Source organism: Peromyscus eremicus, chromosome 2, assembly GCF_949786415.1.
Source record: "Peromyscus eremicus chromosome 2, PerEre_H2_v1, whole genome shotgun sequence".
In the NCBI taxonomy this organism is placed as follows: Eukaryota; Metazoa; Chordata; class Mammalia; order Rodentia; family Cricetidae; genus Peromyscus; species Peromyscus eremicus.
In genome coordinates this window covers 143,163,188-143,189,605 of record NC_081417.1, presented here as the reverse complement: position 1 = coordinate 143,189,605, position 26,418 = coordinate 143,163,188, and the positions used below count along the sequence as shown (strand labels likewise).

Here is a 26,418-nt window from a genome sequence, read left to right as displayed (position 1 = left end):
GCCACAACCCCTTTTTAGAAAAAAATCTAAGAGCAGGTTTGCAACTTAATGCCATCTAGCCTAAGTTTCCCTCTCCATGAGATTCACACAAATGCCTGAATCCCCAAACTTGGAAGGCAGAGGCAGGATCATGAGTTCAATGACAGTCTCAGCTTCAGAGAGTTCAAGGTCAGTCTGGGCAACATGAGACTATTGCAAAAACCAAGAATAAAAACATTTTTAAAAAATTCTTTTTTGGGGGTTGGGGATTTAGCTCAGTGGTAGAGCACTTGCCTAGCAAGCGCAAGGCCCTGGGTTTGGTCCTCAGCTCCGTGGGGGGGGGGGGGGGCAATAAATAAGGGACCGGCTTGCTCACTCAGAGCCTGCCTCACTGACAGCTGATATCATGCTTCTGGGTCCCTTTCTTGGCTTCAAGTGGTCATTTCTGGCAGCATTCCTGGCCTGGAAGACAGCTGCCCAGCATGTGTCCACTGCTTTGCTGGTGAAGTAGCCTGGGGAATTCCAGCACAAGCTTGCTTAGCGCTTCCCCAGCCCTGAGAGTAGCATGAATCTGGCCTCAGCACATGCTGCTTCTCGTGGTTCCCACCCCAAGCTCAGTGACTAGAGTTAAATTTTGGAGTTGACCATGAATCCATGAATGAGCTACAGATTTGTTGGACACATGGTAGACAATGAGGAGAGCCACTAGGGTCTCGGATGATGGACTTTGGCCTACGACACTGCCTGGAACCTGGCCATCCTCAGGACCACCCATACCCAATATCTCGTCTATGAGGATGATATTAAAGAACTTGCCTTCCTCAAGGCATAGAAGCCCGTGGCTTTAATCTGAGCACTGAGGAGGCAAAAGTAAGTGGAACTCTGAGTTCAAGGCCAGCCGGGCATTGGTGGCACACACCTTTAATCCCAGCACTCGGGAGGCAGAGGCAGGTGGATCTCTGTGAGTTCGAGGCCAGCCTGGGCTACAGAGCAAGTTCCAGGACAGGCTCCAAAGCTACACAGAGAAACCCTGTCTGGAAAAACACCAAAAAAAAAAAAAAAAAAAAAAAAAAGAGTTCAAGGCCAGTCTGATGTACATAGTATGTTCCAGGCCAGCCTGAGCTGAGCTACACAGTGAGACTCCATCAAAACAAAACAAAACAAACAGCAATACAAAGGTGGCAGGGCAGGGGCTGGAGAGATGGCTTAGGAGTTCAGAGCATTAGTTACTGTTGGAGAATAATAGTTCAGCTCTCAGCACCTACCCGGTGGGTCATAACCATCCACAACTCGAGTTCCAGGGGACCTGATACACGTTTGTCTAGCCTCCCAGGACACCAGGTATGTACACGGTACACTACACACATGCTAGCAACACGTTCCTACAGAGGGCTGGAGAGACTGCCCAGGGTTGAGAGCACCAGCTGCTCTTCCAGTCGACCAGAGTCAATTCTCACCACCCATATGGCAGCTCACAATAGTCTAACTCCAGTCCCAGGGGATTCAATGCCCTCGTCTGGCCTCTGAAGGCACCAAGCAGGTAGTGGTGCAGACATACATGCAGGCAAAACACCCATACATACACCTTTTTTTTTTTTTTTTTTTTGAGACAGGGTTTCTCTGTGTAGCCCTGGCTGACCTGGAACTCACTCTGTAGACCAGGCTGGCCTCAAACTCAAAGATCCACCTGCCTCTGTCTCCCAAGTGCTGAGATTAAAAGCATGTACCACCATTACCATACATATACAAACAAATTAAATTTTTTATACTTTTTTTCTTGTTCCTTTGTGTGAACTAGAACTAGCTCTGTAGGCCAGGCCGGTCTCGAACTCACAGAGATAGGCTGCCTGCCTCTGCCTCCCAAGTGCTGGGACTAAAGGAGTGAGGCACCACTGCCCATCAATAAATGAATTTTTTAAAAAAGGAGTGAACTACCACACTTTTTTATTTGTATTATTTAAAAAAAACATAAAATTAAATAAACCTAAGTTTAAAAAAAAAAACAAAGCCGGGCGGTGGTGGCGCACGCCTTTAATCCCAGCACTCGGGAGGCAGAGCCAGGCGGATCTCTGTGAGTTCGAGGCCAGCCTAGGTTACAAAGTGAGTTCCAGGAAAGGCGCAAAGCTACACAGAGAAACCCTGTCTCGAAAAACCAAAAAAAAAAAAAAAACCTTTATGAAACTAGGCACAGTGGCACATACCTTCATCATGCATATCAAAGCACACAGGCAGAGACTGGAGGATCAAAAGTTCAAGGTCATCCTCAGCTACATATCGAGTTTGAAAATTTGAGGCCTAACCAAGCATGATAGCGCAATGCCTTTAATCCCAGTACTCAGGAGGCAGAGGCAGGTGGATCTCTGTGAGTTCGAGGCCAGCCTGGTCTACAGAGCGAGTTGCAGGACAGGGCCTCACAGAGAAACCCTGTCTCGAAAGGAAAAAAAAAAAAAAGAAAGAAAAAGAAAAAGAAAAAAGAAAGTTTAGGCCAGACTAGCAGACCAAGCAAATGAAGAAACGACCTCATTCTCTTACCTCAGCTCTGGGCAAGTGTGAAGATCAAACCCAGCTTTCTCGCTCTGTGGCCTCATGGAAGACATTATTGTGATGAGGGCCAGGTTCTTCCTCCGCCTGGCCCCTACTTCCTTCTGCTTTGTCCCTAGAGGTGGAGACTGGCCCCAGACAAACATCTGCATGATCCTCTCCAGCTGAGGCTGTTGCATTAGGTTCTGACGTGCAAGGGAATCTGCAGGCCTGACCGGCCAAGGGCGACTGGGGAGGCTTCCTAGCAGAGGTGGTACTGATGTTGAGTGTTGTCGGAACTCCGGAGGCATCTTCAGGGATGTAACTGTGGCAGCAGGCATGAGCAGAGTGTAAGCACTTAGGGCTAGCGACCCCCTTCTCTTTTTTTGTTTTCTTTTTGTCTGCCGGTTTGGGATTTATTTTGTTGTTTTCTTTTGGTTTTAGTTTGTTTTAGGCAAGATTTGTGGCTGGCCTGGAAAGTGCTATGTAACCAGATTAGTCCCTAACTCTCCATGATTTTCTTTCATCTGCCTCTGGAGTGCAGCAATTAATGTGACACTCACTGTGTAGCCCAGGTTGGCCTTAGCTTGTGCCACCTTGATCAAGCGGTCTAACATTCTCGATTACTCCTCAGAATGTATCAGGATGTGAGCCTATCAGCTCTCTAGCTCCCACCAGCCCCAAGACTGAAAATGCTGTAAGGTAACATCTGAGCCTAGGCTGATGCCTCTGATCCCAGCAGAGGAACCACTGCCAGTTTGAGACCACAGTTCCCAGGCCAGCCAGGGTTATGTAGCAAAATTCTCTTAAAAAACAAAACATAGCCGGGCGGTGGTGGCACACACCTTTAATCCCAGCACTTGGGAGGCAGAGGCAGGCGGATCTCTGTGAGTTTGAGGCCAGCCTTGGCTACAGAGCGAGATCCAGGAAAGGCACAAAGCTACACAGAGAAACCGTGTCTCGAAAAAAAAAAAAGGCTGGGCCTGGTGGTGCAAGCCCTTAATCCCAGCACTTGGGAGACAGAGGCAGGCAGATGTCTAAGTTCGAGGCCAGCCTGGTCTACAGAGCAAGTTCCAGGACAGCTAAGGCTACAGGGAGAGATCCTGTCTTGAAAAACCAAACAAACACCACTAAACACAAAACATAAAAAGTATCTGAACCCTGTAGGGATTTCTCCATTTGGCTGCAGCCTATCCAATGCCCTTGTGTTTGTCATTGGTAAATGGGTTTACCATTTCTTTTGTTCTGTGATTATAGACATTCATAAAGTCTTAGGCAATGTTTGTTTGCTTGTTTTTGAGACAGTTTCATGTAGCATAGACTGGCCTCTGTGTAACCAAGCAGGATGACCTGGAACTCCTGATCCTCCTGCCTCCACCTCCCAAAGTGCTAGGATGACAGGCATGTACCACCATGCCTGGTTATCTCTTCCACAATGGAAAAGGTCATTTAGGGTAACTTGAATCAGCTGTTGCTTGTCATAGTCACTCAGATTGGCTCGGAGTAGGTAACACGCAGAAGCTGAGACAGAAAGCTTATGAATTCCAGGCCAACCTCAGCTACATAGTGAGAAGGATCTCAAAACAAACAAACAAACTTCTAGTTAGGGTTGGGAGACGAAGAAGTCTGGAAATCCCCTGCCACCCAGGCCTGGCCCACTCAGAAAAAAAGATGATGCATTGTGCCCAGTGTCTCCCCGAAGTGTCCCTCAGCCCGGCTTCCAGCTGCAAAATGGGAATACCAACAATTTTGGTCTCGCAGGGCTGTTTTGAAACTGACATGGTATGTGACCTCTTCCCACAGTGTGGCCTCACACCCATGGACCTTCTATGGCTAGGAACTTAGCCATAACAACACAGCAACCTTTCCAAGTCCAGAAGTCCTGACTATTGTATAGACAAAGACTCCTCTATCATGGCCAGTCATGGCTGAATTGGTGAATGCAGGCCAGTTCCACAGTCCTGTACCCAGACCCGAGGTGTGTTCTACCTCATACATCAAGGCTCTGCCTCCCGCTCCATGCCCCCCCCCCCCGCCCTCCCCCAGCTGTAGTGATGTGAGGCGATCTTAGAGACTCCCAGTGGCCCTGGTGGGTGTGTGCCTGCACTGGAAGATGATGGAGCCCTGAAAACTGCAGCTCTCTCTCTCCACCACGTGGGCTGTGCCTCCTCTAGAGGGCTTCAGGGTGCCTAGGTCTTCCCTAGGATGCTACGTCCACATCCCCCAAAAGTCTTTTTCTTCTGCTTCCCCGGGTCCTTGTGCACATGCTCCACCTCCAGACCTAGAGGGGTGGTCTTATTCTCCATGACTTCCTCCCACCATCTTCCTATTTCTCTCCTTTGTCTTTATTTTCTTCCTCCTGCTCCTCTTTGGACAGGATTTCATGTATCAGAGGCTGGTTTTAAGTTTAAAAGTCCTGGTAAAGGTGACCTTAAACTCCCAATGCTTCTACCACAAGTTCCCAACTGCTGGGATCACAGGCATGTACCACGCTACCTAGTCTATGTAGTACAGGAGGGATCAAACCCAAGGCCTGGGGTATGCTAGGCAAGCACTCTACCAACTGAGTTACATTCCCAGTCGTTATTTTTTGAGACAAGAGCTCACTAAGTAGCCCTGGAACAGAACTCAAGGAGAACAGAACTGCCTCTGTCTCCTGAGTGCTGAACTTAGAGACACATACCTGGCTATGGGGGCCTCGTCTTTCCTAACTCCACTAAGACCTTATTTCAGTTCTTCCCTCCTTTTCCTGGCCCACCCCAAACAGGCACAGGGAGCCTCTTCATGATGGCTTCCTAGTCCGAGGTGGTTCTGTCTTCAGTACTTATACTGTTGTTCCAGGCAGCCATACACACACACACACACACACACACACACACACACACACACACTGCTTTTTAGTGAATTCTTCCTCTGAAGACTCCTTCAAGGGTTTCTCCTTTATCTTTAGTCCAAACAGCTACTGGGAACATCACAGTCATTCCTTTTCTGTCTGTTTTCAACTCCAGTCTACACCCCAGAACCCCAGGCAATGCTTTCCAGGCCTAAAACTTCACTGGCTTCTGGCTGTCTGGGCAGTGGGTCACAGACTCCTACTTAACATGTCAATCTTTTTTTGTTTTGTTCTTTTTTGTGTTTTTGAGAGAGTGTCTCTCTATATAGCACTGGGTATTCTGGAACTCACTATGTAGACCAGGCTGGCCTTGAACTCACAGAGATCCACTGGCCTCTGCCTCCTGAATGCTGGGATTAAAGGCGTGTACCATTACACCTAATCAACATGACAGTCTTTTAAAAAAATTTTATTATTTCATTTGAGGACAGGGTTTCTCTGTGTAGCCCTAGCTGACCTGGAACTCACTTTGTAGACCAGGCTAGCCTCAAACTCACAGGAACCACCTATCTCTACCTTACCTCCCCAGTGGCGGGATTAAAGGCGTGCACCAACATACCTGCTTTTTTATTTATTTGTTTATTTTTGAGACAGGGTCTCATTGTGTAGCCTTGAGCTTGCTATGTAGACCAGGCTATTCTTTTTTTTTTTTTTTTTTTCCCCGGTTTTTCAAGACAGGGTTTCTTTGTGTGTAGCCATGGCTGTCCGGGAACTCACTCTGTAGACCAGGCTGGTCTTGAACTCACAAATATCCCCCTGCCTCTGCCTCCTGAGCACTGGGATTAAATGCATATGCACCGTGTCTTCATTTATTTATGTGTGTGAATGTCTGCTTGTATGTCTGTCTGTGTACCATGCGCATGTGTACCAAGGAGGCCAGGAGAAGGTATCAGACTGGAGTTACAGAGTTGTGAGCTGCCATGTGGGAGCTGGGAATCAAGCCAGGGCCTTCTAGCCATCTTTCCAGTCCCTGTAGACCAATCTTGAATAACAGAATCTCTTAGGTTTATTTTTTGGGTGTGTGTGGGAGGGGCAAGTTTTATCCAGCAACTCAACCAAACAAGCAGGCATGGTGACGTGTATCTGTAATTTCAGCTGTTCAGTAGACTGAGACAGGAAGATCTTGAGTTTGAGGCTAGTTTGGGCTCCAGAGGGAGACTCTTTCTCAAAGACCAGTGTTTGGGGTGTGTCTCAGTGGCCTACCACTCATTTAACGTGAACAAAGACTCAGAGTTTGATTTATAACACTGCAAATAAACAAGTAAATAAATAATCAACTAAAATAGAGCAACAAAAATCTAACAAGAAATGTCACACAAAATAGCCTCAATCAAACTCCTCATCCTGGTTCATCTACAAATAATTTGCCACTAGCAGCCATGAACAAAGCCAGTTCCACAGAAGAGTCTTCAATATAGGTGATTCTTCATCGAATATTTTTGGCAAGATATTCTAAACGCCTTTTAAAATTTATTTATTTAGGCCAAGCATCTTGGTGCATGTCTTAAATCCCAGCACTTGGGAGGAAGGAGCTGATAGGTTCTTTTCAAATTCAAGGGTAGCCTGGTCTACATAGTGAGTTCCAGGACAGCCAGGGCTGCATAGTGAGACCCTGTTTCAATCAAATAAAAGCAAAATTATTTATTTGGGGCTGGACAGACAACAAGCTCTTCCAGAGGACCTAAATTCAATTCCCAGCACCCACACAGCAGCTCACAGCCATCTCTAACTCTAGTTCCAGGGGATCTGATGGTCTCTTCTGTCCTCCATGGACACGGCATACACAAGGTGCACAGACCTTCAGTCAAAGACCCACACATGTACCGTTTTTTAAATATTTCTATTACTGTCTGCCTGTTTCTCTCCCTCCACCTTTACAGCTCTACGGATTGAACTTAGGTGGACAGGCTTGCATGGCAAACACTAGTCACTGAGCCATCTGGCCAGGCCTCAAATACCTTTTGAGAAACACCTTGTTCCTTTGGATGGCTACACCTGCTCCACCGAGACGCCCAGCTTCTGGTTCCCGTTAGTCCTTTCAGGGGAATGCTTGACACTGACATTCCACAACCTTCTTCTAGAGAGCCAAGGGTGCGTTGCCCCACTTCCCTTCGGTTGCAGACATTTTCCCTGATGTCTATTCACCGAGAACAGAAACAGTTTCACCAGGTCTATCTTGGTGAACCAGTGACTTTATTGGGCTTACTTAGAGGAGCATGGGTAACCTCCAAACAGCTGCATCACTGAAAAGTCCCACCCCAACATGGTGACAATCTCTCCAAAGCAACAGGGATGGCGTTCCCCTTCAGCTGGCCTTCCACACTCTGTATTCTCCCCCGAGACCACATGTAGCTGGGGCGGAATTACATGCAGCTTGCTGGGAGGCAGGTTAGAACCCTAGCTGAAGGTCCATTGACTCTCCTCAGTCCTTCCCTCTATGAGGGAACATTAACAGACGGGGTCTTATGAGCCGCACTTGTAGACAGTCACAGCTGCTCTGAGGACGCTGGTGACAGCCTGCCAGGCTGATAGTGCACACCTGTAACCCCAGCCCTTGGGAGAGGGAGGCAGCTGGATCCTTAGCCATATACCAAATTCAGTTAGCAACCTGGGCTATAGGAGAGCCTGTCTCAAAAGGTACTAGGTACGCTACTTATCACCCAGCCTGCTGCCCTGGCAGTGTAGACAGTGTAGACAATAAACCTGTTTTGTTTTTGTTTTTTTGTCAAGATAACAACTAAACAATCAAGCTGGCAACCAGGGCTGGAGAGAGAGCTCAGTGCTCGTCGGGAAGGCAGGAGGACCTGAGCTGGACGCCCAGAGCCTGTATCAATGCTGGATGTGGTGGTACACCCTTGTAATCCCAGCGCTGGGGAGGGACAGACAGGAGACTCCCCGGGGCTCACTGGCCAGCCGCTCTAGCCTAATTGGTGAGTTCAAGTCCACGGAGAGACCCAGTCTTACAGTGGGGCGATGGCACACCGGAGGATGACACCCGAGGTTTTTCTTCGGCCTCCACAGACACACAAACATGCGTGTATACACAGGTGGTATCAACCATGCCGTACTTAGAAGACAATGCTCCCTCCACGCCTTGTTCACACTGCAACAGTACCAGGGAGGCAGAACGGGCCATATCGTCTTGTCTACTGCAGTCTTTCAAGTGAATGTGGTAGAAGTCAAGAGCAGCCTGCTCTACACTGAAGCAAGGACTCCAGATGCCTGGGAGAGCAGGATGAAGCCACACACTGAGTCTGTGCCCACTCCATGCCCCCTTTCTTCCATCTGTACGTACTCTCTCTGACCTTGCACCTTGTGTGATTCCCATCTTGACACATTCTTTTTATTTTTTAATTTCTGGGATGGAAACCAGGACCTTGCTATATTAAGCGTGGGCTCTACCACTGAACTACATCCCTAGCTCCAGGTACACTGCCTTCTGGAGAGCACTGGGCCTTTGTACATTCCATTACTGTATAAAATGCTTCAATGGCTCCTATCACTTCTGGACAAAGACCACTCTGGGAACCTGTGAGACTCTCTCGTCCTCCAGCTGTGACCCTAGCCTTTCTCGAACTTGCCTTTCTCTGATAGCGGCACACCTGGCTTGTTTTAATTCATTATTGTGGCTCTTGCCTAGTGGAGGCACAGGCACAGCCTATAGAGACATGAACAGCCCTCCAACGTGCTGACAGGACAGTAACACTGAGACAGAAGAAGCCACCTACCTGTCACACAGCTGATCAAGAACTGACATCTTGTGAGTACCTCACTTGTGTCCATTGTACTTCCCCAATCCCCTTGTCCCTTTCTGTCCCGACAGAGATCTCAAGAGTCATTCCAGATTCCTTCTTGGCTGCTGGAGTCAGTGACCAGTTCCTATTAGGACAAAGTGGGAGCTTTCTGCTGTTTGATGTCACTGACAGAGCATCCTTTGAGAGCATCTCTGGGGGCAGCAGGCTCTGGAGAAAGGTAAAACCCTCCAAGATCCTCCTCCTGGTGCTAGGCCAGAGGGTGAGCTCCGGGTCAGGTGTGACCAGTGAAGAAGCTGGCCGGCCTCTTGCAGACTTTCCAGGTTGAAACCTCAGCCAAGACCAACAGCAACACCAGCATGGCCTTCGAGCTGCTCACCCAGGAGATCTACAAACTCCGTCCATCTTGGACCAAGCCTCAGGAGGAAGAGGACCAAAGCAGGGACCAAAGGCTGATGTGCCTGTGCTGTGGCCCCTGGGCAGAAGGGCAGCCATCCTCCCCGGAGCCCATGGACCCTTCACAGTCCATAAGGACTGTGCTGGGCATGGATCAGGATGATGCCTTGGAGGAACACTCTGTGGTCTAGATAGGCCTGCTTTCCTCTGATGACAGAATCCCAGCAACAAGACTTTCCCCAAAGCTATTCACATCCTTCCTCAGTGCCAAGGATGAATATGATCTTTCATGAAGTTCCAGAAGAGGTCCCAAAGGGCTCTAGAAAGCCAGGTGTGATGATGCACACCTGTAATCTCAGCACACTGAGGGGTGGAGGCTGGAGGGCAAGTTCAAGGATAGCCTCAGCAATACATCAAGTTTGAAACCAGCCTGGGCTACACAACAGCCTGCCTCAAAACACCAAAAAAAAGAAGTCCCAGGGACACTGACATTATCAGAACTAGGATGCTTGTTTATTTGGGGGCTAGTTCACCCCGTCCTGTGGCAGAGAAACTGAACTCCAGCTCGACTGCTGGTTCGTTCCTTTGGAGTAAAACTGAAAACCCGGTTAACTGTAAGATGGTGCCTGTGCTACCACCTGCTGACGGCAGCGCTCCGGCCTTGCTGGTCCTCCCTGGCATTTCAAAGGCTCTCAGCTAGGCACCTATGTCTTCAATTAATAAGTTCTTTATTCTGGAAAAGCAAATCAAGTTCATATTCATAGAAACACTGACATTACAAAGTACGGGGACAGAGGAGGAGGCGACAGACCCTCTACAAACCTGCTAACACTGTCTCACCAACATGACCACACCACTCTGCCTACAGTCAGTCGTTTATAAGATAAACCACAGGGCAAGTCTCCTCCTTTGAGATGGCAGGGAAAGGGACCAGAAGGTGGGGTAGGAGGCTTTATTCTTTTGGCAGATCTTCTCAGTCATTATAGATATTGCTGCACTGTTAATAAAAAATATATGCTTCTCTGTAAAGCATTTAAAAAAAAAAATCCAAGGATGAGATGGCTGAGGTCTCAGCTCAAGTATCTCCAAATACATGTCGTCCATTCCCTGACTGTCCCCTGTGTTATTTCTTGGTTGTTTTCCGGATCAATGCCATTCTCTGAAAGGGGAGAGAAATAACAGTTAACAGGCTCTGAGTCAAGAGATTTCTGGAATATCCATATACTGCTCGAAAGTAGCATGGTCTGCATCACAGGAGTAGCATGCAGGGTTGAGACAGTCACAGAGGCCACTGGGCCCATTTCACAGACTGAGAGACCGCACTGGCCAGCTGCACTTGCCATATTCACATGGAGCTCCCTTTCCCTGGAATAAGGCGAATTCTGCAGACCAGGCTGGCTTGGAACTCAGAGATCTGACTCCATAGGGCTGAGATAACAGGCATGCACAACCATAGAAATCAGGGCAGCCAGTTAGACTACAACAGAGAGGATGCCATGCTTGTCAAGATGAGGCCAGTGCCCCGGCTGAACTAAAGACAAGGGATCCCGGGTTCTCTGGTTCTCTATGAGAAATTATGTCAAGAAGGGCAGAGGACAGCTGCTAACACGGGACACAACCCAGAAAATATCGGGCAGAACAGTCTGGGTACCTCTCAGCACAAACCTGGCATACTTCTTTCTCTGACCTGGTGGTGTATGGTATTCAAACTGGCTTTCACTAAGGTGTGGGAGCAGGTGGGCACGCCCACAGAAGCCCTGGAAACCTGTCAGGGCTGAGAGGAAAACTGAAAGCCCCCATGTAGCAGCCGATCACCTGGGGAGCTATCACTGTGCTGCCTCTGACCTCTGGTGCAGGGAAGCCGACTGCACACGGACTGAGACTCCTGGACCACAGCTGTGTGTCCCCCTCCCAGGTGCAGGTCTAGGGACCGGCCCTGGCTGTCCCGGGTTTCTCACCTGTTTGTGAGCTTCTGTGGTGCAAGCTTTTTTGTAGGGTCGGATTTCCTCAGAGCCAAATCCTGGGATCCACATGTTCCACTGGCGCTCTGCAAGGAAGACAGGAGCAGAGCAGAGGCTGCAGCTAGAAGGAGTGCGGCTGCAGGCACCCACTGGACAGCACATAGCTTCTGCAAGGTTTCCTTACTGGGCTTAGTGCACACTGGGCAAACCCTCTACCACTGAGCTATATCCCCCAAGTCCATGAACCCTTTCAATGTTAAATTTTTAAAACTTTATTTATTAAGATTTATTTATTTTATGTGCATAAGTGTTTTGCCTGCATGTATGTATGTGTACCATGTGCAAGCTTGTATACAAGGAGGCCAGAAGGGGGTGCTGGAGTTGAAGATGGTTAGGAGCCACCATGTAGGTTCTGGGAGCCCAACCGGAGTCCTCAGGAACAGTGTCTAGTGCTCTTAACCACCAAGCCATCTCTCTAGCATCTGTTTTTATTTATTTTTTATTTTTTTGAGGCAAAGTTTGATATGCACCCTAGACCAGAACTGAACTCACAGTGATCTGCCTGTGCTAGCCTCTTTTTTTTTGGGAGGGGCATTCATTTTTTTTTGGTGGGGGGGCGTTCAAGACAGGGTTTATCTGTGTAGCCCTGGCTGTCCTGGAATTCTGTAGCCAGGCTGGCATGGAACTCAGAGATCTGCCTGCCTCTGCCTCCTGAGTGCTGGGACTAAAGGCATGCACCACCACAGCTCAGCCCTGTGCTAGCCTTTAAGTACTGGAATTATGGGCCCAAGACACCACACTGCTACCGGTTATCTTACTCCTTATGTTTTTAAATTTTTTATTACATTTTTATCGATTTTATTTTTAGTCAGGCATGGTTACACATGATTTTAGTCCCAGCACTAGGGAGGCAGAGGCAGGTGGATCTCTGTGAGCTCCAGGCCAGCCAGGGCTACAAGGTAAGACCCTTCCTAAAAACGGAAAAAGGGGGGGGGGGGGGGGGCGCGCGCGCGCGCGCGCACACACACACACACACACACACACACACACAAAGTCACATTCAGAAGGATTTACACAGATACTATTATTCCTTTATGAATTTTACCCTATCTTCATATTTAGCAACAACATGAGATTACTTTAAAATAAAAAAATAGTCATTAAGTACAGTATGACAGGCGTAAATAACCATCTAGTTCCTAGTTTATCCCTAGCTGTATACAAATGGCCCTTTATACTCCATTACTGTCCCCATAGAACAGAAAACAGGATTTATTTCATAAAATTTATCTTACTCTGAACAGACCAACTACTTAAAACAAACTGAAGTTGTATGTGTTACATATGTATGTATGTATGTGTGTGCACAAGTGTACACTGGGGGCCTGTGTATCTGGGGGCCAGAGGACATCTGGTGTCCTCCTTTATAACTCTTCACCTTCTTCCGAGACCGAATGTCACTGAACCTGAGACACATTCTTTTCTAGCAAGGCTGGTAGTCAGCAAGCCCCAGCCATCCTCCTGTCTGTCTGACTCCATAGGGCTGAGATTACAGGCATTATGTGGGTGCTGGGGACCCAATCAGATCATCATTCATCCATAGCAAGTGCTCCTAACCACTGAGCCATCTCCTTGGGCCCCAAACAAAAATTTAGTGACGTTATCATTATATATATATACACATACATACACACACACACACACACACACACACACACACACACACACTGTCCTGGATCTCACTCTGTAGACCAGACTGGCCTTGAACTCACAGAGATCTGCCTGGCTCTGCCTCCTGAGTGCTGGAACAGGCATGCACCACCACCGCCTGGCATCATTATATGTTACATTTAATGCATATAAATATTATGGGACTAACTCATGTTTAGTTGTAGAATGTGCTATTTTTTCCAGTTTATGAACATAATATGTAATTCTCACAGTTACCTGCAGAGAAGACATTTCGATCCTCACTTTATGAATAGGGAGACAGACTCTCAGAAATCAAACAGAAAGGATAAAGTGGTCCAGAGGCATCCCCTACCACAAAGGCTTCCTCTCTTATATTAGGCCCTGCTTCTGAATGGTAAATCCTAGGCCTAAAGATCTGGTCCAAGCATGAGGGTTTCTCTGACATCTGCCCTGACAGTCCTCACAGACTAGTCATGGAGATACTTCAAGGAGAAGAAATGAGACCACATACCTAGATGCAGCTGGACATCTTTCACCTCTAGCGTGCTAGACTTGCGATGCCGAGCAAGCTGGCAGGCCGCTGTCACCACGCTCTCGATGAAATCATCGGCGATCTGCAGCAACATCTGGAGAGGGAAGTGGGGAGAGTAACAATGCCACTGGCAGGGCAGGCTCCTGTTTTGGGACAACTGTGTGCTCCTGCATCACATGTTTAGTAGACAGGGTTTCTCTGTGTAGCCCTGGCTGTCCTGGAACTCACTCTATAGACCAGGCTGGCCTTGAACTCAGAGATCTGCCTGCCTCTGCCTCCCAAGTGCTAGGATTAAAGGTGTGCGCCACCACCACCCAGCTTTGTCCCTAATCTTTAAAGGAAGACCTGCTTATGGCTGTGCAACCAGAGAGCAGGAGACACGGGATTCAGCCTTCAGGGTCAAGTTCTAATCCTGAAGTCTTTTTATTTTTATCTATTACTTAAAACTAACACTCTCTCTCTCTCTCTCTCTCTCTCTCTCTCTCTCTCTCTCTCTCTCTCTCTCTCTCATATGTATGGATGTTTTGCCTGGTGCCTGTGGAGGCTAGAAGGTGTCAGATCTCCTCAAGCTAGAGTTACAGACAGTTGCGAGCTGCCATGTGGGTGCTGGGAATTGAACCCAGGTTCTCTGAAAAGACAACCAGTGCTCTTAACCCCTGAGCCATCTCCCCAGCCCCACAGTCTCCACTCTTAACTACCATGCTGTATCATCTTTGGGACCCAAATCTACCTTACCTCCTCCACATCTTCATCCAGCTGCTCATTAGGATCCACTTCTCTGACTAAATCTTGTAATTTCTTCTTGGTCAATACCTAAAGTGGATTTGGGGAAGAGTTTTCATAAGTATTGACCTCATTACCCTCTAAAGACAGGCTGTCAAGTTGTTGAGTTTAGTTCTAGCTCCCAGACAACCCTACCTGGTGGTACAACTGCCAAAGTATACTCAAGGGAAAGAGGCAGGGGCAGTTCAGAAGGGAAAAGGGGAGAGGAGTTTGGAGCTGAGGTCAGCATCTAATTGCCAGAGAGTTGATTCAGTTTTATCTTTCTCACTCTTCTTCCCTGCTCTGCAGAGAGCAGCTTGCATTCTCTGGTCACCATACACTGTACCCTTGCCATCTGCTGCCTTTCGACATGTCCTTTTTTCTTCCTAAATGTTCAGGTCATGGTTCTCCTAGTCCACCCAGGTAAAAGGACCCACGCCCCCTCTTCGGCTCTTCTGTCCTCTGGCACTGTGCGGATTTGTAAATCTGCCCATATCTGATTTAAAAGCTAACAGGTTGAGGGCTGGAGAGATGGCTCAGCAGTTAAGAGCACTGACTGCTCTTCCAGAGGTCCTGAGTTCAATTCCCAGCAACCACATGGTGGCTCACAACCATCTGTAATGAGATCTGGTGCCCTCTTCTGTTCTGCAGTCATACATGCTGTATACATAATAAATTTTTTTTAAAAAAATGTAAAATTGGGCTGGAGAGATGGCTCAGAGGTTAAGAGCACTGACTGCTCTTCCAGAGGTCCTGAGTTCAATTCCCAGCAACCACATGGTGGCTCACAACCATCTGTAATGAGATCTGGTGCCCTCTTCTGGTCATACATGCTGTATACAAAATAAATAAATAAATCTTTAAAAAAAAAAAAAAAATGTAAAATTAAAAAAAAAAAAAAAAAAGCTAACAGGTTGAGACAGGTGTGGTGGGCCACACCTTTAATCCCAGCACTTGGGAGACAGAGGCAGGCAGATTCTGAGTTCAAGGCCTACAGAGTGAGTTCTAGGACAGCCAGAGCTACACAGAGAAACATCCCCACACAAGAGAAAAAGGTTGCTGGGCAGTGGTGAGTTCAAGGCCAGCCTGGTCTACAGAGTGAGTTCCAGCCAGGCTCCAAAGCTACACAGAGAAACCCTGTCTCAAAAAAACAAACAAACAAAACAAAGGACGCAAAACACAATACCCAACAAACAAAGTGAAACAAATATCTGTGCTTTTGTGTCCTCCCACCCCTTTTTGTGAGACAGAGCATCACTATGTAGACCAGGCTGGCCTGGAACTTACTATGTAGACCAGGTTGCCTCTGCCTCCCAAGTGCTGAATTAATGGCTTCTCTTTACAGTTATTTAGGGGTGAGTGAGTGTGTGTGTGTGTGTACAATTGACAGCATACATATATGGAAGTATGTTTTATAGCAGAGGATGAGGACCTGCTGAAGGTGTGAGCCATCTTGCTCTTCTATGGTGGCCTCCATAGTCAACCCAGACTGGGGTCTGCTCAGCCAACCCTCCCACAAGCAGCTCAGCTAGTCCTTCCCTTGAATGTCTCCTCACCCACCCTACTCAGCTACAAGATCCTAGGCAAAGGATTTGCCTTCTTTCCGTTTTTGTCTTTCTTTTGTTTTTTTTCGAGACAGTGTTTCCGTGTGCAGCCCTGGCTGTCCTGGATCTCACTCTGTAGACCAGGCTGGCCTGCCTCACAGATCTGCCTGCCTCTGCCTCCCAGCTTTATATTTCTTTTCTTGTTGCTCTGGAAGGTGGGATCAGGGTCATAGGTACAAAGAGGGGAACAGATTTCAGAATCACTGCAGAAATTAATGGCAGCAGTAAGATAAACTACAAGAAGGAACAACTGAACACTTTTTTTTTTTTTTTTGGTTTTTCGAGACAGGGTTTCTCTGTGTAGCTTTGCGCCTCTCCTGGGACTCACTTGGTAGCCCAGGCTGGCCTCGAACTCACAGAGATCCGCCTGGCTCTGCCTCCCGAGTGCTGGGATTAAAGGCGTGCGCCACCACCGCCCGGCAACTGAACACTCTTATTTTAGGAATAAGGAGCCCATGTATTATAAAGATAACTCATAAAATATCTGCCACTGCTGAGTGTGGTGGCGCACGCCTGTAATCCCAACCTTTGGGAGGATGAGGCAAGAAGACTGCCCAGGACTTTGACGCTGCCTGGGGCTACATCTTTGAGTCCCAGTCACCCTGGGCTATACTAAAACACTAGCTCAACAAAATAAGACCAAAACCCCAGCCACCTGCCCTATGAAGGTTTGTTATTACATGTGTTTATATGGATACACACACACACACACACACACACACACACACACACACACACACAGAGTCATATATAACAGAGTAAAAATTGATATTGTAGACAATTCAATAAAAATGCTATTCCAGAGGGGAAGGACCTTTTTCTTTATTTTATTCTATTTTTTTTGTTTGTTTGTTTTGTTTTTTTGAGACAGGGTTTCTCTGTGTAGCTTTGGCTATCCTAGAACTCACTCTGTAGACCAGACTGGCTTAAAATTACAGAGATCCGACCACCTCTGCCTCCCAAGTGCTGGGATTAAACTCATGGGTCATCACTGCCCGGCTTGGGAAAGACCTTTTTCAACAGAGAGGAAGAGCACCTGTTATGCCCACCCCTGTACAGATTACAGGTCCAAACGAGAGAGAAGGGCTATAGAGAAGGAAAGCTAAGAGGTACCTGATTGTTTTCAGGGCTAAGACGACCACCTGCCCCAGGAGTGCCTGGTATCTTTACCACAGTGGTGCTATTGGCCATGGAGCCTTGTGGAGGGGTGCTGGCTGGCTCTGGTTTTATAGATGAGAAATTGGAGAGGTTGATTAGGGCTGAGGGGCCAAACTGGTTCATAATCTGCCGAGCTTTGGACTTCAGCTCATAGAGTTTATCAAGATCCTGCTTCTTTTTGGAGCTGTGAGGACCAAGGCCAATCAACTGGAGAGGGAAACAGAGACATCAGAATTATTCCAGGACACCTGCAGTAATGGTGTTTGAACAGGAGATCTGTCATTGAGTCTTCAGTGCATCCAGGAGGGCGATTACTTGATTTGACATTAAAATGGAAGGAATGAAGAACGTTCATTGCTCTCACTTGGTTTTAGAAACCATCTTGTCTCCAAAATGAAATATTTCACAAAATTGAAATAGGGAAAAAAAGGAAATGAAACGAGGAATCTTATTTACAAAAATAAGCTAGAATAAGCAAGACATTTTTGAAGAATTCATACAAGCAGACACACCACTAAGTACTTACATGCATCATTTTTTAAGTATGAAATAATGTTAAATTCAAATAAACAGCACAATCACATATTTAAAGCTCAGTCACAAAGCTTAAGAAAACCATTAGTTCATTTTCAAAACATGTTGAAGCATTTCAAAACATGCTTTAGTCCAAGGTAGGGCTCTGCCCAATAAACACAACTTTTAGCAACTGTTAAAAGCTCTGCTTTACCATAAAAAGCTTTTTTCCCTTTATGTTTTAGCAATCTCCAAGACATGCTGAGACTGTCACCTGAAGCAGCTGCGGGTCCTAAATCTCAGAGCCCTGGGGCTGACTCTGTGAACACTGGCTGTGGTGTCAAGACCAGAAGCACATTCACCAAGTTCTGCCCACAGTGGCCTCAGTTTACTTACTGCTATCTGAGTGTCTAGATCTTTAATGACATCAGCAACAGCTGTAAGCCCGGAGTAATGAGAGGCAGCCATTTCCAAAAGCTACCTGTAAACAAATAACTAGCATCAAGTACCAACCCTAGCTACAGAAATATTCCAGTTGTGTGGTATGGGGCAACTTCATCAACCAGGATCCAGCTGAAGATGCAACTCAGTGCTAGAGTTTGCCTAGTAGTGTGAGGCCCTGACCTTCGGACTACATCAGCACAGTACTGTCAAGTCAGGGTGGCAAACCAGGCGGTGGTGGCGCACGCCTTTAACCTCAGCACTTGGGCGGCAGAGGCAGACGGATCTCTGTGAGTTTGAAGACACCCTGGTCTACAAAGTGAGTTCCAGGACAGTCAGAAGTGCTATATAGAGAAACCTCATCTCCAAAATACAAAACAAGAAGAAAAAAAAAAAAGAAAGCTCTGCCTCTCCTGTTCTCTACCTTTACTCATCCCACAAGCAAATGCACTCAAAACATGTCTGCAGCTGGGTGGTGACAGAACTCACTCTATTGACCAGCATGTATTGACCAGGCTGCAGAGATCCAAGGGCTAGGATTAAAGGTGTGCTCCATCATATCCAGCAGCAAAAATTAGTATATTAAAAAGTTTTGTCCATCTTGATATTAACTCAATATGCTACCCATGTATTATAACATCTTTCTGTTTTATTTCTTATTTTTGGATATTGTTGTTTGTTTTTAGATCGGGTCTCATTATGTACCCCAGGTTGCCCTGGTATTTACTATGGGACAACTGAACTCATGGACCATCTTCCTGCTTTAGACTCCCAAATGCTGGCATTACAGGCCAGCACCACCAGACCGAGCTCTTTTCTGAGATGAGTCTTGTTACAGACCCTTGGTTAGCTCAGCACTTGCTAGTAGTCTAAATTGGCTTTGAATTTGGAGTGATTCTCCTGCCTCACCCCTCCCCACTCCAAGTGCTGAGATTACAGATGTGGACCATCATGCCTGTGTGATGATATATTGTGCACCCCAATAAAGCTTAGTTGAAAGATCAGAGAAACAGTACAAGCCAGCCACCTTCTTACCTCTAGGAAATCCTCAGTCTCAAGAGAGTGAGTTCCTGTTTCCTCACACCTTCTATACCTTTCTCTGCCCAGTCATCACTTTCTGGGATTAAAGGTGTGTGCCACCACTGCCTGGCCTCTATGTCTAATCTAGTGGCTGGCTCTGTCCTCTTATTCTCCAGATAAGCTTTATTGGGGTACACAATATATCACATGCCTGACTTCTGTAATTGTTTTTACAACTACAGAATTTTCTATTGTATTTATTTCTTTTGTTATGTTGTGTCATAGTGAATATCGAGGTCTGAGGACAACTTGGAGTTCATTCTCTCAATTCACCATGTTGGTCAAACTTAAATAAGGTTACGATCGGCAGCAAGCACTTTTTTTGTTGTTGTTGTTGTTTTGTTTTTGGTTTTATTTTTTTCATTTGTTTTTTTTGAGACAGGGTTTCTCTGTGTAGCTTTGGAGCCTGTCCTGGAACTCGCTGTGTAGACCAGGCTGGCCTTGAACTCACAGAGATTCACTTGCTTCTGCCTGACAAGTGCTGGATTAAAGGCGTGCACCACCACCACTGCATGCAGCAAGCACTTATCCTGAGGCATCTCACCGGCCCTAATGATGGGAGTTGTTTTTGAGGATTTTTTATTTATTTTTGTTTGTTTGTTTGTTTTTAAGGAAGAGACTGGATATTTAAATCAGGGTAGGATATTTTGCCTAGTATGTATGAGGCTATGGATTTGATCTTCCGCACAGGGATGGACGGAGAGAGGAAGATGGCTACAATCCCAGCTACTTGGAAAAGCAGGCAGTAACATCACTTGGGCCCAGCTATTCGAGGGCAGCCTGGGCCACAATGTAAGACTCCATCTCAAAGAACAAAAATAAATATCTGGGCATGAGGATGAATGTCTATAATCCCAGCACTTTTTTTTGAGGTAGTGGCAGGAAGATGTTCAAGGTAATATTGAGCTACATAGTCAGGTCAAGGCTAGCCTGGGCTACATGAGGCAGTGTAAAAACAAAAGGACCAAGAAAATAATATAGGGAAGAATGAATTGAAAAATGGTAACAGCACTGACGTGCCTTTTTTTTTTTTTTGGTTTTTCGAGACAGGGTTTCTCTGTGTAGCTTTGCGCCTCTCCTGGAACTCACTTGGTAGCCCAGGCTGGCCTCGAACTCACAGAGATCCGCCTGGCTCTGCCTCCCGAGTGCTGGGATTAAAGGCGTGCGCCACCACCGCCCGGCCTGACGTGCCTTTAATCCCGGCACTTGGGAGGCAGACGCAGGCAGATTTCTATGAGTTCAAGGCCAGCCTGGTCTACAGATGGAGTTCCAGGACAGGCAGAGCTGTTACACAGAAAAACTCTGTCTCAGGGGATTAAAAAAAAAAGGGGGGGGGGGGGAGATGATAACAGCAAATAGTCTGCAGGAGTCTTGTAGGGGGCACCATGGGAAAATCAAGTCAGGTGAGCGAGGTGCCAGCCTTGACCCTGGTTCTACACCTGTTTTAGCAGCTGACCCAGTGCAAATTCTAAAGTCCCTTCAAGTTTCAACAATGGAGTCTGTATGTGAATATTTCAGAATGTATTCTCTCTACCACACCTGTTGGACAGTGCAGAACACAAGTTGCTGATGTTGACTTAGCAATGCATCGGTTGGTAGACTGCTTGCCTAGCATACGTGAGGCCCTGGGTTGGATACCCAGTACCACATAGACTTGGTATAGTGGCATATGCCTGTAATTCCCAGCACAGGATCAGGAATTCAGTCATCCTAGGCTACACAGAGTTTGAGGCCAGACTGGGCTAGTGACCCTGACTCAGAAAACAAGATTGCAGGGGGCTGGAGAGGTGGCTCAGTGATTCATAACCACCCAAACTCCCAGTACCAGGGGGATCTGACTCCTCTGGTCTCTAGAGGCACCTGCACTCACCACCCCCCACCACACAATTCAAATAATTAAAAAAGAAAATAAAATTGAACTATTTTGTAAATACAGGCACGAATGCCAACTCATCAAAAAATTGTCACTAATTAAATTACTTATTATTATTAAATTAATAAGCTGGGCATTGTAGTACATACCTGTAGCCCCAGCATTCAGGAAACTAAGGCAAAGAGATTGAATATAACTTTGAGGCTAACCTGAGTTATACAGAGAGATCTTATCTTAAAAAGACAACCCCCCCCCCATTATACTTAACAAGATGGTGATATGGGCTTGCTTTCCCTCATAATTTGGTAAAAATAAATTCTGATCACTTTATGCAAGCGTTTGAAAATAGTACCAGGAGCTGGAGAGATGAGTCAGTGGTTAAGAGCACTTGTTGCTGCACAGAGACACCCTGTCTCAAAATACCGGGGGATGGGGGGATGGGGGTGGGTTGGGGGGGCGCTTGCTCTTGCACAGGACCCGGATTCAGTCCCAAGCACCCATACAGTGGCTCACAACCCAGGGCCCAGGATCCAATGCCCTTTCAGAACTCTTACAGAACCTGGTACATGTATATATAAACATATATTGTGGCAGAACACTCATACACATTAAAAAAAAAATAAACATCTAGGTGTGGTGGTGTATTCCTTTACTCCCAGCATTTAGGAGGCAGGAGCAGGTGGATCTCTGAGTTAGAGGCCAGCCTGGTCTTCACAGAGTTCCAGGAAGGCCAGGACTTGGAGATACCTTGTCTCAATACCCCTTCCCAATAATGAAAAAATAAATATATAAGTAAATCTTAAAAAAAAAAAATAGTGCCAGGAGCTTTGACTTCCCAAATCAACTTTGTGGGTCTTTCTCTGTGGGCCTGGTGTGTGTCTCCTCAATGCTAATGAAAGCCTTAAAAAAAATAATAGTACCTAAGCCCAGCAGTCAGGAGGCAGAGGCAGGCAGATCTCTGAGTCTGCCTGGTCTATTGCTGCCTGGTGAATTCCAAGACAGCAAGGATAAAACAGAGAAACCCTGTCTTGGAAAAAAAAGTATCAGCTAAGCTACTGAGAAAATAATACCTTTAGTATGTTAACCTAATTTTCTTTTTCTTAAAAAACAAAACAAAGAAAAACAAAAAATAGACCCACCACTCAATGATGGCTCACGCCATTAGTCTCAGCAACTAGGAGGCAGAGGCAGTGGATCTCTGTGAGTTCCAAGACAGCCAGGGCTACACAGAGGAACCCTGCCTGGAAAAACCAAAACAAACCAACCAACAAACCAAAAAACCCAAACCTTGTTTTCCTTTATTTATTTATTTATTGTGTCTGTGCACATGTGGTCAGAGGATCATTCTAAGAGTTGGTTTACTCCTTCTACTTTGCAGGTCTCAGGGATCAGCCTTAGTGACAATCACCTTTATATCTCTACTAACTTTTTCTTTCGAGACACAGTCTCAAGTTGACATTGAACTCAGATCTTCCTGCCTCCACCTCCAAAACAATGGGATTGCAGGCAAGCACCATGACACCTGGCTATGCTAGCAATTAACTGGAAAGTTAATCTCATGTAGCCCTGATTTTTAAAAAATTAAATACATCTTACTCTATTGTACGGAGTCTATAAATGTTCCTTTTCTTTTTTCTACCTTGAATGTCTATGCTTCTGTGAAAATACAGGAATTAGATCTCAACTACTACACTACAGAAGTCTCTTAGAAGTTACAGTCTTTGACATTAAAAAGAGTTAAGAAGGAGATGAGGAAGCTGGGTGTGGTGGTGCAGCCTTTAACCCCAACACTCAGGAGGCAGAGGCAGGTGGATCTCTTGAATTTGAGGCCAGCCTGGTCTACAGAGCAATTTCTAGGCTAGGGGGAGCTAAATGGTTGGGGAAGGAGGAGCGAAGGAGGAGAGGCGTGCTTTCTTTCATTCAATGGCAGGCTCTGTATACCTATTCTATTTTGTTGACATGCAAACTAGACATGGAAGGAAATCCACTCAGAAAAGTTCAAGGATGTTTTAGAGGCACATTTGGGGCTAAATCACTCAGTCCTATGCCGTTTAAGGCAAAGTTCTTTTTTTTTTTTTTTTTTGGTTTTTCGAGACAGGGTTTCTCTGTGTAGCTTTGCGCCTTTCCTGGGACTCACTTGGTAGCCCAGGCTGGCCTCGAACTCACAGAGATCCGCCTGGCTCTGCCTCCCGAGTGCTGGGATTAAAGGCGTGCGCCACCACCGCCCGGCTAAGGCAAAGTTCTTAATTAACCTCTTTGGACACACTCACATGTACAATAGAGCTAACAATACTTAATGTGGAGCTGTGATAAGGAAGTGATGGAATACTGGCAAGCGCTTCAATTGCTAGGCGTGATGCACATCTTTAATCCCAGCACTCGGGAGGCAGAGGCAGGTCTGTGAGTTCGAGGCCAGCCTGGTCTACAGAGTGAGATCCAGGACAGCCAGGAATACACAGAGAAACTCGAAAACAAAACAAGTGCTCAAGTTGTGCCTGATTCATCTGAGGAGGTTTTAGTCACGGATATTATGAAGGGAAAGGGCTGGGTCCAAGGCACTCTTCTAAGAATGTTCCTGCTAAAAATACAGGCCACACTTATTTGTGACTTTCTCAACAACTTACTGAAAAATAAATAAGATGCATTTCACTTAAAGGTTGGCTTAAAGGTTCGCTCACTTCCTCACTTGTGACATTTACTGTATCTTACGTCGATGCCATAATAGTAATCAAAGTATTAGAATCCGTAAAAATGCTCCTTCTGAGTCTGAGGGTAGAGATTGGAGTCTGAGGGTAGAGATTCTAAAAGCATTTATTCAAGTAATTTGAACCAAACATCTCTTAATTGCTGTACATATAAGAGTACTGAATAACCTAAGAACTGGCTCACCATGACCCTAATCTTTTTTTGGACCCTCCTTCCCTTTAAGAGAATTCAAAGTGATTTTTTGCTGCCCTTCCATCTATGACAGTTTGCTTGTGGTACAGGGATCTGTGCCCAATAGGGCTGAATGGAATGGGACTTAAGGCACTTATCAAGTATATAACTGAATTCAAACTGTTTCCAACTTCACATCCAGTTTACAATATTGAAGAAGAAAAACGAAGATGTTTCATATGGGTTTTCTAGTATCTGCCACAAGAAAAGCCTAACTACAAAAAGCCTAATAGGCAGCGCCAAGAAGTCTTCCCCCGAATATACCTTTTATCACTCTCGGTACAGAGAACAGATCGCTGAATCTTTTCAAACCTCTTTCCCTTAGGGGCTGATTTCCCAACCACGACCCCTTAGATCCTCCACTTTTAAGAGCTCGGGTCCTCACAGCCCTGTCCCTTCAGGAACTCTTAGTCCGAAAGCCCCGATTCCGTCCCAAAGTAGACCCAGTCCTCACTGCCCGTTTCTATTCCCTCCCAAATTCAAGTCTTCTCTGCTCGCTTCTGTCTCTCCGGTTCCTAAGTCTTTGCTGCCCTGTTTCTGAATCCTTAGGAGCTGGGACTTTGCTGTCCCGCTTCTGTCTCTTAGGAGCCCGAGTCCTCTCGCTGCTCCACTTTTACCTCTCTGGAGCCCGTGTCTTCAAACCCCGTTTCGACCCTACCCTCGCCTCCTAAAAAGTACGATCCTCACCATCCTGTCCCTCTCAAACGGCTTTCCCTCAGATGCTGCAGAACTCACACACGTCCTCGTTCCCTAAGTCTCGTTCAGAGCCCGAGTCCCCAACAGCCGCTGCTTCTGCGAGCCCGAACCCCTCAAGTCCCGTCCCAAGAGCTTGGCTCCTCACAGCCCCGTCTCTTCCACAACCTAGTTCTTCCAGCACTGACCCGCTGTGGGTCTGGGTCCTGACGCCCTCCTCCCGCTCTTCGTCCTCAACTGCCAGGGCCCAAGACTCACAGGCAGCAGCGTCTATCTCCCCATGATATGCGGAGACTGCCCCAGTGAAGCTTTCGTCTCAGCAGCCGGTCCGACTGCGCGGCCCTCCCCAAGCACTTCCGGCACCGCTCCCCGCCTCCAACCCGGAAACGCGCGGCTCTTCCGGCCGCCGGGCGCGCGCCTTGCCTTGCGCAGGCGCAGGCTTCACTTCAACACGTGCTTGAGCTGGGAGCCTGGCGCTGGGTTCAGCGAGCTGGTCGTGCTTTCTGCTGCGTGCGGCTGGTTGCTGGCGTGGGCGAGCTCTGCGTCTCCTACCTCGGTGTGAATCCCTGCCCTAGCTGTTTCTTTCCGACTCCTATCTTTCACTAGCGTGACCGGTAATCCACGACCTTGGATGGCTTCCAAGTCGCCATTTTTGGTTGGTGCCTTTGTCGTGCTATGATGATGGGACCGCAATTCCGTATAGATACCAGCCATGCGACTCCCAACAGGGGAGTTGGCAGCACGAGAATTTGGGGACTAGAAAGGCTGGTTGTGCCCGTTAAATTGTAGTTTAAGAACGATGAGCGAGAGCTATCTGTGAGGAACTGGTTAAGTTCCTCTTTGCAGTATGTCATGTAACCGTGGAGGAAACTTGCGTGAAATTTACCAAGATTCTACCTAAGAGACGCAAGGTTTCAACTTGAACTGAGAATTGTCACTCCAAAGCCTGGACTGGTCCTGTAACAACAGTTAAGCTCTGAGCTTTGAGGTTCTTTTTATTCCATTAAATGCTTGGTGGCAACTTCTTTTTTTTTTTTTTTTATCCTATTCCAAATGTGCTAGGCATGTAAGCAACACGCGGTTTCAACATCTGGCAGGGTTCTCAGTAAAATGGAGACCCCACAAACAAATGTATAGGAGACATCTCTGAGCTATCAACGTCCTCGTCCGCAGGAATCAGGAAGATCTTCCCAGATTGGTTCCCTGTCTTTATCTTTCCATCCTTATTTTACCAGTCTCATCCAAAGTGCTGGATGCGAGGGCTTAGTTACCATTAAGTGGCAAACTGTCTGTAGCTTTCTTTCTTTTTTTTAAATTTTGTATGTATGAGTGTTTTGTCTGCATTTTTATATGTGCATACCTAGTGCACAAAGAGGTCAGAAGGGGGTAGCTGAAGCCTTGGAATTGAAGTTATAGATGGTTGTGAGCCACCCTGTGGCTGCTGAGATTGAAACCCCGGAGCCTCTGCAGGAGCAAGTGCTCCAAACCATTAAGCCATTTCTCCAGCCCTACCCTTATTTTTCTATCATAGTCTTTAGAGTTTGGCACACCAGGTTTTGAGGTTTTGTCGTTGAATTTCTGCATTTACTACCCCCCCCCTTTTTTGTTGTTGTTGTTGTTGTTGTGTGCCGG

General features: G+C 46.8%; 1 protein-coding gene across 1 annotated transcript; it reads right to left on the bottom strand.

Annotated features, from left to right (window-relative positions):
- Positions 1-10,031: 10,031 nt before the first annotated feature.
- Taf12 (TATA-box binding protein associated factor 12) lies at positions 10,032-24,867 on the bottom strand. The gene is made up of 6 exons (XM_059256151.1): positions 24,781-24,867; positions 17,205-17,456; positions 14,461-14,538; positions 13,705-13,819; positions 11,499-11,587; positions 10,032-10,699 (listed from the first exon to the last, which is right to left on the bottom strand). The coding sequence occupies exons 1-6, from the start codon at positions 24,781-24,783 to the stop codon at positions 10,664-10,666; spliced, it is 573 nt and encodes a 190-aa protein (XP_059112134.1). The 5' UTR covers positions 24,784-24,867; the 3' UTR covers positions 10,032-10,663.
- Positions 24,868-26,418: the final 1,551 nt, after the last annotated feature.

Coding starts and splice junctions, on each gene's coding strand:
- Taf12 (XM_059256151.1), bottom strand. Junction 14,539..17,204: donor TTAGCCCTGAAAACAATCAG/GTACCTCTTAGC, acceptor AATCCACTTTAG/GTATTGACCAAGAAGAAATT. Junction 13,820..14,460: donor TGGATGAAGATGTGGAGGAG/GTAAGGTAGATT, acceptor TTCCCTCTCCAG/ATGTTGCTGCAGATCGCCGA.